This window comes from Tachyglossus aculeatus, chromosome 14, assembly GCF_015852505.1.
Source record: "Tachyglossus aculeatus isolate mTacAcu1 chromosome 14, mTacAcu1.pri, whole genome shotgun sequence".
Lineage (NCBI taxonomy): Eukaryota > Metazoa > Chordata > Mammalia > Monotremata > Tachyglossidae > Tachyglossus > Tachyglossus aculeatus.
The window spans coordinates 37,999,922-38,011,935 of record NC_052079.1 but is presented as its reverse complement, the minus strand read 5'-3'; the positions used below and the strand labels follow the sequence as shown (position 1 = coordinate 38,011,935).

Below are 12,014 nucleotides of genomic sequence, written 5' to 3'. Positions count from 1 at the left end.
AATTCTACCCGACCTGATTAACCTGTACCTACCCCAGCACTCAGAACAGCCCTTGACACATAGTAAGTGCACAACAAATACCATAATTAACAACAACTACGATAATTACTAGCACCCAGTGCAACTTGCTGTAAAGTTTTTCAGAGAACGTTTCCCTCCTGTGTTTCTAAAGCCGGTTTACTGAGTTTGCAGAAGTACAGAATTCAGGACACCTGAGGTGAAAACTGAACAAGTTTGCATTTTCCATTTCCTATTTTTCTCTATTTAAGTGACTTGGTGCAGAGAGCGGAGTGCCAGTGGGCGACGGTCTGCCTGGACCGCTCTGGTCCAAACGGGGAAGTGACCTAGAGTCAACACCCTAAGGACTGATAACCCACCCCACCCTGCTGCTTCCTTAATTTACGGCCCACAAGTTTCTGGTAGGCAAACCTCATGTCTTCCCTTAATTATTGAAACAAACACAACTACATCACATGAGAAGCTCCATGCTAAAGCAAGGAGTGCCCAAGGGGCTCGGGCTATGGCTGGTTCTAGAGTTCACCTGTATCACCTGCCACGGGGCCATTACTGGGGAGACTCCGGACAACCCATTCAAGTGTTGCTCTCTTTTAGTCTCTAAAAGCTGACACCAGATTAAAGTGAAATGGTGAAATGGCTGATCAGGAGGCAGAGGCAGACAGGCATCTCGGTAGGCAACTACTAACTAGCCAGGGAGGGGGGTGGAAGGGGAAGGGGGGAGAAGAATGATTCTTAGCTTAAAGCCAGGCTTCAAATGGAAAATTAGGGAGAGGGTTATCGGTTGGAGGCATCCCCCTCTGCCGCTCCTGGAGATGTGAGTCGGGCATGTGGGAACTCCCATCAGAAGGACTGAATTCAGCAAGTGGGGCTTTGCCCGTTCGGTTAAAAATAAGCCATTCCTCTGGGCCAAAACAGGTAATGTACTCTCTTGTGGAAAACGCAACAGCATGAATTTTTACAGTTGCTGGTTTTCTTTCATTCATTCATTCATTCAGTCGTATTTAGTGAACATTTATTGTGTGCACAGCACTGTACTAAGCGCTTGGGAAGTACAAATCGGCAATTCACAGAGATGGTCCCTACCCAACCAAGGGCTCACAGTCTATAGAGGGGAGACAGACAACAAAACGAAACAATGTAGACAGGCGTCAAAATCGTCAGAACAAATAGAATTAAAGCCATATGCACATCATTAGCAAAATAAATAGAATAGCAAACATGTCCAAGTAAAATAAATAGAGTAATAAATCTGTACAAATATATATACAAGTGCTGTGGGGAGGAGAAGAAGGTAGGGCGGGGAGGATGGGGAGGAGGAGAGGAAAAAGGGGGCTCAGTCTGGGAAGGCCTCTTGGAGGAGGTGAGCTCTCAGTAGGGCTTTGAAGGGAGGAAGAGAGCTAGCTTGGTGGAAGTGTGGAGGGAGGGCATTCCAGGACAGGGGAAGGACGTGGGCTGGAGGTCATCATCATCATCATCAATCGTATTTATTGAGAGCTTACTATGTGCAGAGCACTGTACTAAGCGCTTGGGAAGTACAAATTCGCAACATATAGAGACAGTCCCTACCCAACAGTGGGCTCACAGTCTAAAAGGGGGAGACAGAGAACAAAACCAAACATACTAACAAAATAAAATAAATAGAATAGATATGTACAAGTAAAATAAATAAATAAATAGAGTAATAAATATGTACAAACATATATACATCATCTGCAGGACAGGCGAGAACGAGGCCCAGTGAGAAGGTGAGCGGCAGAGGAGTGGAGGGTGTGGGCTGGGCTGTAGAAGGAGAGATGGGAGGTGAGGTAAGAGGGGGCCCCAGCGCTTAGTACAGTGCCTGGCACATAGTAAGCATTTAACAAATACCATGGTTTGGTGACAAGCTACCACCTTTGGTACCATTCAAGACCAAACATTAGAAGAAGATTAATGTTATTTTACCTCAGGGAAGAAAGTTCTAAGAGCAAAATGTTTATAGTCCAGGAAGGGAACGGTTCCAAAACTATCCACCACATCTAATTTATCCATCTGCAGTTCAGCAAATCCTGCAAAACAGAATCCCAAGGGCTATTATCATTTACATTTGACGCACAATGAACAAAACTTCCACTGTGTTTTGCTCAAAACTGAGAAGTGACACTGATGCTCAATAGAGGAGAAAAGAATGGTAGCCAGCTTTCATGGTCAGCTGTTTCTAGAAGTACAAAAATCAAATGAACTCTTCCACAATACCACACTACAGTTTTCTTGCATAATACTGCACAGCCATGTATTGTTTCTGTGGCTGCTTCTAAAGTACTATTATCTTTCAGGAATCATATTTTTGTCTTTTCAAACATCAGGCGGACCTACCATCACGAATTTCTTTACGAAGCTCACTTTCCAGAAGTTCCAGCTGTTGACTCTGTTTGCGACTTAGTTGTTTAGATTTGTACCTGGTCACCACTACTGCAGCTGTGAAAACACACAATAACCATTACATAGCAATATTTATCAAAATGAATATTTTTAGCATAAATATAAGCATTTCTAGAAAAAAATTCCTATGCCCTCTTTAAAGGGAGGTGAATAAATGAAGCTGAAAAAAGGGGGGGGAGGGGTAACAAATAAACTCAAGAAAGGTAAAAGAACAAAAGAATCATTGCCTGAAAAACGTGGGACCAGGGTCATGTTCTCCAAGAGTCATAAGTATCATATGTTGCTCAATTCTTTCTCAAAACTTTTCCAAAAATACACTGGAGAAATAAAATTGCTTTGCAATGAATAGGTTACTAAAGGGCAGAGTTACCGTAAATCGATTATTATTAGAAAAGCAACCGTACAATGCTGATTGATAAGCAGTTAACATCCCTACATAGAATGATCAGCTTCTTGACTTGGGCAAAGCTGCTAAGTTCCACATGAAAACATAAAACAAAGCAGTTGGAGGGTCCCTGGGATAAATGGCCACCCCTTGTATTGCTGGATAAGACACTGACTACAAACCCCTGAATGGTAAGGGTTTAAAACTTTACCAATAGGTTTCCCCCTCACCCCACCCCAATATTAGATGCCCAGATGGGTCCAGGGCTTCTGCAGCTCGAACATTCCCCATTGGAGCCCACCTGAATGCCAGGGAGGGAACGACCCTAGCTCCCCCGTTACCCAATTAGTGTCTCCGCTGGGGCACAGGGTGGATGGAGAAACCAAGTCAACCTGCATATGTCTACTGAGTCAAAGTTTTCCTTCGGTCACCTAGGCAACTCAGAGGCCACTAGAGAACGGTTCCAGCTAGGACACCAGTGTGCACCCCACGGATGAGGCAATGCACCAAACATTTTAGTGCTCTGGAGAAGTTGATGCCCCTCCCAAACCACCAAGCTTGTTAATAGGAAGCGATCTTAGGCCCGGGACAACTGGGCTCTGTGGCTTCACTTCTTACTTGGTTGATGGAGTGAGGAGGCACTTGTTACTGAGATATGGACAAGAGCTCGGCACGAATGTGAGCAGTTGGAGAAATAGGTAGAGAGAGAAGGCAGAACGGATTTTAATAGGATGCGACCAGAGCAATTCACTCAAGGGGGAAAAACAACTCCACCTACTTAGGATCGGGGGAGGATTGGTCTGGGCACCAATGCTAGAAGGTCTGGAGGTTACAGTGGATCATAAACTAGTCATGAGACAGTAGTGAGCAAGCACCAACAGAATGTGGGCACTGAGTGCCTACTGCCCTGCAAGGTGGGGCACAACCAGGATTGATGGGGATTACAGGACATTAACATCCTGCAACTTAGACCATCCACCATCTGCCATGGTCTCAGAGAAGCAGCGTGGCCCAGTGGAAAAAGCACAGGCCTGCGAGTCAGAAGACCTGGGTTCTAAATCTGGCTCTGCCACGTGTCTGCTGTGTGACCAAAGGCAAGTCACTCAACTTCTCTGTTACCTCATTTGTAAAGTGGCTGTTAAAGCTGTGAGTTCCACGTGGGACATGGACTCTGTCCAACCCAACTAGCTGTATCTACCCCAGCACTAAGCACAGTACCTGGCAAAATGTAAGTGTCTAATAAATACCACAAACAAACAACAGACAGACTACCGCAACCAAAGTGCCGTATACTGGTGGAGCCAGGGCCGGTCAGAAAGAGCGGGGCTGCAGGTAATAATAATAATGGCATTTGTTAAGCGCTTACTATGTGCAAAGCACTGTTCTAAGTGCTGGGGGGGATACAAGGTGATCAGGTTGTCCCACGTGGGGCTCACTGTCTTAATCCCCATTTTACAGATAAGGTAACTGAGACTCAGAGAAGTTAAATGACTTGCCCAAGGTCACACAGCAGACATGTGGCGGAGCCAGAATTCGAACCCATGACCTCTGACTCCAAAGCCCGTGCTCTTTCCACTGAGCCACGCTGCTTCTCTGGGAGCCCGGAGGGCCCTGGGGACCCTGCTATGGCCATACCTGATGAGCCTGGTGTGCTGAGGACCACTAGGAGTCATCCCCCATGGACTACTTTCTTAAACTATTTTAACATTGTTACCTTGGATTTACTTTATTGCTTTTAACTTCACTTTTATTATTCCATCCATCTGCCTCTCCCCACTTACTTTGTGATTCCAGTGTGAAACAGGGACAGTGGTTGAATAATTAACCTGCCATTACCCCAGTACTTAATAAATATCATTACTAATACTACTATTATTATTATAATAATTATAAAAGAAGAATAAGACACGGTGCCCGGTGTGAGAAATTTGCAGTCTAATAGTAGAGACAGACAAACACAAAGATATAAGCCATTCCGTATCTCAACGACCTGAAGAGAAAGCACAACACTTGGGTAAAAAGAAAAGAGCAAAGCACACCCTCCCACTGTAGATAACACAAGAAGAATTACCCAGACTTTGCCTGGGTTGCACTCATGAGTCTTTAACCTTGCCATTCCTTTTTCTGCCCCCCTTTCCCTCCTCCTTTTCAAGAATCTAATTTTTTCATTCTTCCTCCTTTTTGTCCCTCAGTTTGCTTCTCTTTCCCCACCCCTACAATCCCAGCCCAAGGTTGCCTTTCCCCCTCTCTTCTTGTTCCTCCCCCCATATCCACCGTGTCCTCCTCTAGCCCCTGTTCTGGCACAACACTGAACTGTTCTTAGGCAGCATGGCACAGTGGATAGAGCACAGGCCTGAGAATCAGAAGGACCCGGGTTCTAATTCTGGCTCTGCCACTTGTCTGCTGTGTGACCTTGGGCAAATCACTTCACTTCTCTGGACCTCAGTTACCTCATCTATAATAATAATAATAATGGCATTTGTTAAGTGCTTACTATGTGCAGAGCACTGTTCTAAGCGCTGGGGGGGGGATACAAGGTGATCAAGTTGTCCCACGTGGGGCTTACAGTCATAATCCCCATTTTACAGATGAGGGAACTGAGGCTCAGAGAAGTTAAGTGACTTGCCCAAGGTCACACAGCAGACACGTGGCGGAGCCGCGATTCGAACCCATGACCTCTGACTCCGAAGCCCGGGCTCTTTCCACTGAGCCACGCTGCTCATCTGTAAAATGGGACTGCATCCCTATCCCACCCAATCATCTTGTATCTAGTCCAGTGCTTAGTAGAGAAGCAGTGTGGCTCAGTGGAAAGAGCACGGGCTTAGGATTCAGAGGTCATGGGTTCAAATCCCGGCTCTGCTGCTTGTCAGTTGTGTGACTCTGGCCAAGTCACTTAACTTCTCTGGGCCTCAGTTACCTCATCTGTAAAATGGGGATGAAGACTGTGAGCCCCACATGGGACAGCCTGATCACCTTGTATCCCCCCAGTGCTTAGAACTGTGCTCCACACATAGTAAGCGCCTAACAAATACCATCATTATTATTATAGGAAGCACTTAACCAATCCCACAATTAATAATACTAGGGAAGGCAGGACTCCTTCCCTCCTGTTCTTCTAGGAAACTGAATTGCTTTCCACCATTGCCTTGGCAACTGCAGCTGCCCTGTGCCCCCGAGGAGCAGGGCTCCACCCCAAGGGTGGCAATTCCTTCTGCCTCTACCCCGGTGTGGCAGCCACTGGCAGTTACGAACAGTGAAATCCTTTTCCAGGCTTTACAAAAACTACCATTTTTCGAGCCATTTTTACAGACTTTTGGCAACACCGGGCCGTACTATCCCAAGTGTACCATGTTTTTCACACAGCAAAGGCTCCATGAATTCGATTGCCTGGAGTATCTTGTTTAGTCTTGGGGGCCACAACATGAGCAAGATGCGAAAAACTTGAGATTCACAAGAGGGTCACAAAGTGATTTGAGTGTTGGAAGAAACAGTCTACAAGGAAAAGTAAAAGGAATTTGGATGACAGCTTAGAGATGAGAAGTGCTTAGCTCTCTACCATAGAAAGGGACTTTCCCTGGGGGATTTCTACTGAGAATAAGGCAAACAGGAAAATGCTAAGGGTGGTGGAAATAACAATGGTAATAATAACAGCACAATTTGGATATTCACTGAGCACTTACTATGTGCCAAGCACTAAAACTGTGAGCTGGGGTAGATTCAGGATAATCACCAGGACATAGTCCCTGTCCCACCATAATAATAATAATAATAATAATGACATTTATTAAGTGCTTACTATGTGCAAAGCACTGTTCTAAGTGCTGGGGAGGTTACTAGGTGATCAGGTTGTCCCACAGGGGGCTCACAGTCTTCATCCTCATTTTACAGATGAGGTAACTGAGGCCCAGAGAAGTGAAGTGACTTGCCCAAAGTCACACAGCTGACAACTGGCAGAGCCGGAATTTGAACCCATGACCTCTGACTCCAAAGCCCGGGCTCTATCCACTGAGCCATGCTGCTCCTCTAAGGGGTTAACAGTCAAATAGGAAGGCAAACGAGGCACTGAACCCCCATTTTACAGATAAGGAAACTGAGGCACTGGCAAGTTAAATGACTTGCCCAGAGTGACAAAGCAGGCAAGCGGCAGAGACAGAAATAGAACCCAAGTCCTCTGATTCCCAGGCCCGTGCTCTTTCCACTAGACCACACTGTCTCCTACAGTGGTAGGCGTGTAAGCCTCGCTGCTGCTGTGAAGAGGGTTTATTGAGCATCTATGGAGTTCAGAGCACTGGATCAGGTAGCTGCTTAGGGGACATACAGAAAAACTATAAGACCTGAGGCTTGCTTTTGAAGAGCTTGCAACCCAGTGGGGAAGTCCAAGCCACTAATTCAAATACAGTAGTTAAGAGGGTGAGGGGGGATTTAAATAATAAACATAAATGGATAAATACATCAGATCTGTCAAGGTGCCAAGGGAGATATATAGCTAAGGAGGTGAGGGGAATTAATCAGAAGCAGCCTCAAAAATGCTTACTATGTGCCAATCACACTGTGAAGAATGTGACTTTTCATAAGGGTTTTGGGGGACGGGAGGGGCATGGTAGGGTGATACTCACGGTGGTGGGGAGAGATAGAGTGCTCTAGACAGGGAGCTGCAGAATACAGTGAGGACAGTACCTATGGTAAACTTATTATGTGCTGAACACTGTGTCAAAACCTGGGATAGAGACAAAACGGGGGGCTAAAAAATAATCAGATTGGACATAGCCCCCAGACAGGGCTCACAATCTAAAAAAAAAAAAGAGGGGAAGAGTATGTGTTTTATCCTCATTTTACAGATGACGAAATAAAATTAGCCCAAGGTGAAACGGCAGAGCCCAGTTCCATGTCCTTTGCACTAGGGCACGATCCCCTTACAAAGTTCATACAAAGGCTCTGTGCCAGACTCTTCCTGGTTAGAACTGGGCAGCAACAGAGATTTGACTGGCAATGGGACCCTTGGGACTGACTCCTGATTTAAACACCCTAGGGGAGTCAACAGGCACTCTCCCATAGCTGCGGTGGGGGGAATAGGTACTCCAGGCCCCTCTCCGGTTTCCTGGAGGCTCAAGACTGAGGCACCGACTCTCTTCCCTTTGGGTGTTGGGGTGGACTTGGGTCCGGGCCGCCCAAGGGGTGCAGCTGCCCAGGAGCTGGGCTGGACAAAACATGAGAAGCACAAACGGTCTAAATCAGAGTTTTTGTTGGAAAGCACTGATGCTGATGTGTATTACCAGTGGAGGCACCTTGTCTCCTTTCCTGGGTAATTTTTCAATCAATCAATGGTCTTCATTCAGCGCTTACTATGTGCAAAACACTGTACTAAGTCCTTGGGAGAGTACTGTACAACGGAATTAGCAGATACGTTCCTTGCCCATATTGAGTTTACAGTCTTAACTGACAATTGTCCAGAAATCTTTCTGGGCTTGCCAAGGTGCAGTTTTTCCTGAAAGCAAGCAGATAAGACCTACATAGCCTCTTGGTCTTCTCCAGCCCTAAGAATCTGTAATTCCTTCTCCACAGGCCCAGATTAACTGTCTCCATTTTACAGTGAATGGGAAGTTGTCATGACAACACACTAGAAATAATTTTTTTTCCACTCAGAGCAGCAGCCTTTGTAAGGCAGTAGCTTATTAATAATAAAGGCTTCTTCTGAAAAGCGTTTGAAGAAACTCAAACATCCATCTTCTTGGTTAAAGTTTTAGTCAGTTTCTACTTATGCAAATGTGCTCAGGGCGACAATGCAAGGGCTTTGCCACCCAGTCTCCCAGGGTGCTTGGAAGTGTCTGAGAGGGAATGGGGCCACACTCAGACAGCAGCAGCAGCAGTACTAAACTGCTTCTTGCTGGGTTTCCTGATGCATTCATTCATTCAATATGATTGAATGACTGACTGAATGAATTCATTGAGTGCTTACTGTGTGCAGAGCACTGTACTATGCACTTGGGAAGTACAAATCAGCAAAATATAGAGACAGTCCCTACCCAACTCACAGTCTAGAAGGGGGAGACAGACAACAAAACAAAACATGTTAGACAGGTGCCAGGCTCTCCTGGTGAGGGGAGAACTCCAGAGAGCCCAGCAAGACACCAAACAGCACCAACTGATAAGGATGAGAGGTTGAGAAGAGAACTGCTCATGATGGTTCTGCCAGAGGTGAGTCCCAGGAGACTGAGCCTCGGCAGAAGCACGGCAAGAAATGGCCCTCCAGTCCCGGAAGAGTTAATTCTGGGGAGCCGACAGAAGAAGGAACCGCACCAGCAGCAGTTTCTCTTCCAACCCTCTCAAGCTTCCATTACTCAACACTTCTCTGGTGAGTTTTCTTCTTGGGTATATGCACAGGGAGCAGTGGTGCTGAGCAGTAAGGGGGATTTGGAGCGAGAGGTTAGATGATATGGGAGGTTACTTCAAGTGAAACCTGGAAAGCGTAGGGTTACTCGTTATTGAAAAGACCATGCTGTTTTAGAACTCATCCTGTACAATTTGTCTACGGAACTTCAACTTAAACCTAAGGAAAGATGACAATATTTGTTCTACTTGTTGGCTGCAGATACTATAAAAGGGTTTCTGTTTTGTTTTGTTTTTAAATTAACCAGTGTGGTTAACTATTAAGGTGTTATCTGTCTCTATATGTGTTTCTTTAATTATTTTAATTAATTAATAATAATAATAATAATGATAATGGTATTTTTGAGCACTTACTATGTGCCACGCACTGTATTAAACACTGTGGTAGATACAAGGTAATTGGGTTGGATATGGTCCCTATCCCACACGGGGCTCACAGTCTTAATCCCCTTTTTACAGATGAGGTAACTGAAGCACAGAGAAGTGACTTGCCCAAGGTCACGCAGCAGGTAAGTAACGAAGCTGCGATTAGAACCCAGGTCCTTCTGACTCCCAGCCCATGCTCTATCCCCTAGGCCACACAGCTTATTTAGATTATCCACTTGGTCTATAAACTTGTTCCCTTCTTCATTCATTCACTCAATCAATCATATTTATTGAGTGCTTACTGTGTGCAGAGCACTGTATTAAGCGCTTGGGAAGTACAAATTGGCAACATATAGAGACGGTCCCTACCTAACAATGGGCTCACAGTCTTGCAGTGAAGGACTCCGAATTCAGATCCAACATCAAGCATCATCTGAATTACAATCTGAACAAAGTTTAAAAACAATTCCCTGGAAATGTACTAGCCCTTGGAGTCGGGGGGAATAGTTGTTTGTTCAAGGTCAAGCTGAAAAGTGCTTGAATGAAGAATTTCTTTTAAGAGATAAAATCAGGAACTTACCAACAATAACACTCAGCAGTAGCACAGGAAGCACAATGAGAAAATACCAAGTCGTGGGTACCGATTCTTTTTTCACCATGTCCTCGAAGTTTCCCAGCTTGACCTAGCAGAGGAAAGAACAGCACTGTAGCAGAAAAAAGGGCTGCCATATTCTGCACTAAGCCTCAATATTGTTCATTTCAGTATCTCCAGGCAAATCCCAAAGTTATCTTGCCGCTAGGCCACGGGACCTCATACTCTACGGAACATTGTAGAAGCTGATACAATTTCAGGACAGTTTGCTCTAGTGAACTCTATTTCCTGTGACCTCATGTCTTGATCTCAACACTTAAATAAGTGGATAATGGACCCCTCAGTAAGGATCTAGAAAAAGATTATTCTCCAGAGAAAGATTATTCTTAGCAATTTGGGTCTCAGGCAGTTTCCACTGAAGAAGGCCTTGATAAATTACTCCTTTTAACTAAGGTTGGCTCTTATACTACTAAAAGTCTTTTCAAGATGCATCTATTTTCTTTTCCTACAGGTCACCAAAAAATATACACACACATATATATATTTATTTATTTATTTGAAAAGTGACAGGTCTATTTTGTTATGGTACAAATGGCATGGAATAAATGTAAAGGTAACCCAGTGCAGCCTTAGATGCAAGGTACCCTTTTGGAATTGTCAGCTGTGTGTAGGTATCCTGCTTAGGTTTGCAATGATAACTTTAGTTGTTCTGAAATGGAAGATCAGCACCCTATTTGGATTTCTCCTTCTTAAAGCTAGCATGAAAGAATGAGCACCCCCCACTCCTGCTCCCACACACGTACACACTTGCTTGGCTCCCGACTCACAATTTTCAATCTCCTTGATACCCTGATTTCATGCGTGGATGAGGTCATGCATGGGCCCTGGCCTCACGCTTTGCCGCCTCCCCTCAGGATGGGCCCTCAATGCCGGGCCTTGGGTGAGGCTCAGAAAAGGCCACTCCCTCCTCACTCTCACGAGCCCAGAGCACTTGGCCTGCTAATGGCCTTCTTAGCCGCTCTCCCCTCACCCCAAAACCACACAGCCCCCCTCGGGAACCCAGGCATCCAGCCCTCTCCCGGTGGGAAGGCCCCCCCACGACCCCTAGGCCCAACTCTCAGAGCCCCCTCTCCTTTCCCCACACTGATGTCCTCCCCTTTCAGCCCAAGGAGTTGGGTGGACGGAGAAGCAGGGTGGCCTAATGGATGATGATGATGGTATTTGTTAAGCAGTTACTATGAGCAAAGCACCGTTCAAAGCTCTGGGGTGGATACAGGGTCATCAGGTTGTCCCACGTGGGGCTCACAGTCTTAATCCTTATTTTGCAGTTGAGGTAACGGAGGCACAGAGAAGTTAAGTGACTCGCCCAACGTCACACAGCTGATAAGTGGCAGAGCTGGGATTAGAACTCATGACCTCTGACTCCCAAGCCCGTGCTCTTTCCACTAAGTCACACTGCTTCTCATAGATAGATTAGGCGCTCAATAAATATTTTATTACTTTATTATTTTAAAAAATTATTTATTTATTATTTACTTTATTTTACTTGTACATATTTACTACTCTATTTTATTAGTGATGTGCATATAGCTATAATTCTACTTATTCTGACGGTTTTGACACCTATCTACTTGTTTTGTTTTGTCTGTCTCCCCCTTCTAGACTATAAGCCCATTGTTGGGTAGGGACCATCTCTATACGTTGCCGACTTGTACTGCCCAAGTACTTAACAGTGCTCTGCACACAGTAAGCACTCAATAAATGCGATTGAATGAATGAATGAATGAGTCCCCCCAAACCGGGTCCTTGCTTCAGATCCCGAGTTGGGGAGACTCACAGGGGGCATTT

The 12,014-nt window shown here is 45.4% G+C and overlaps 1 protein-coding gene across 2 annotated transcripts in view; it reads right to left on the bottom strand.

The window, feature by feature from the left end:
- Positions 1 to 12,014, bottom strand: part of PLXNC1 (plexin C1) — a 136,123-nt gene that overhangs the window by 44,411 nt on the left and 79,698 nt on the right. For both annotated transcript variants that reach the window (XM_038756939.1, XM_038756940.1), the window contains exons 15-17: positions 10,155 to 10,257; positions 2,371 to 2,472; positions 1,960 to 2,063 (exon numbers count right to left, since the gene is read on the bottom strand). In XM_038756939.1, the coding sequence (XP_038612867.1) occupies positions 1,960 to 2,063; positions 2,371 to 2,472; positions 10,155 to 10,257 (309 nt within the window). The remainder of the gene's footprint in view (positions 1 to 1,959; positions 2,064 to 2,370; positions 2,473 to 10,154; positions 10,258 to 12,014) is intronic.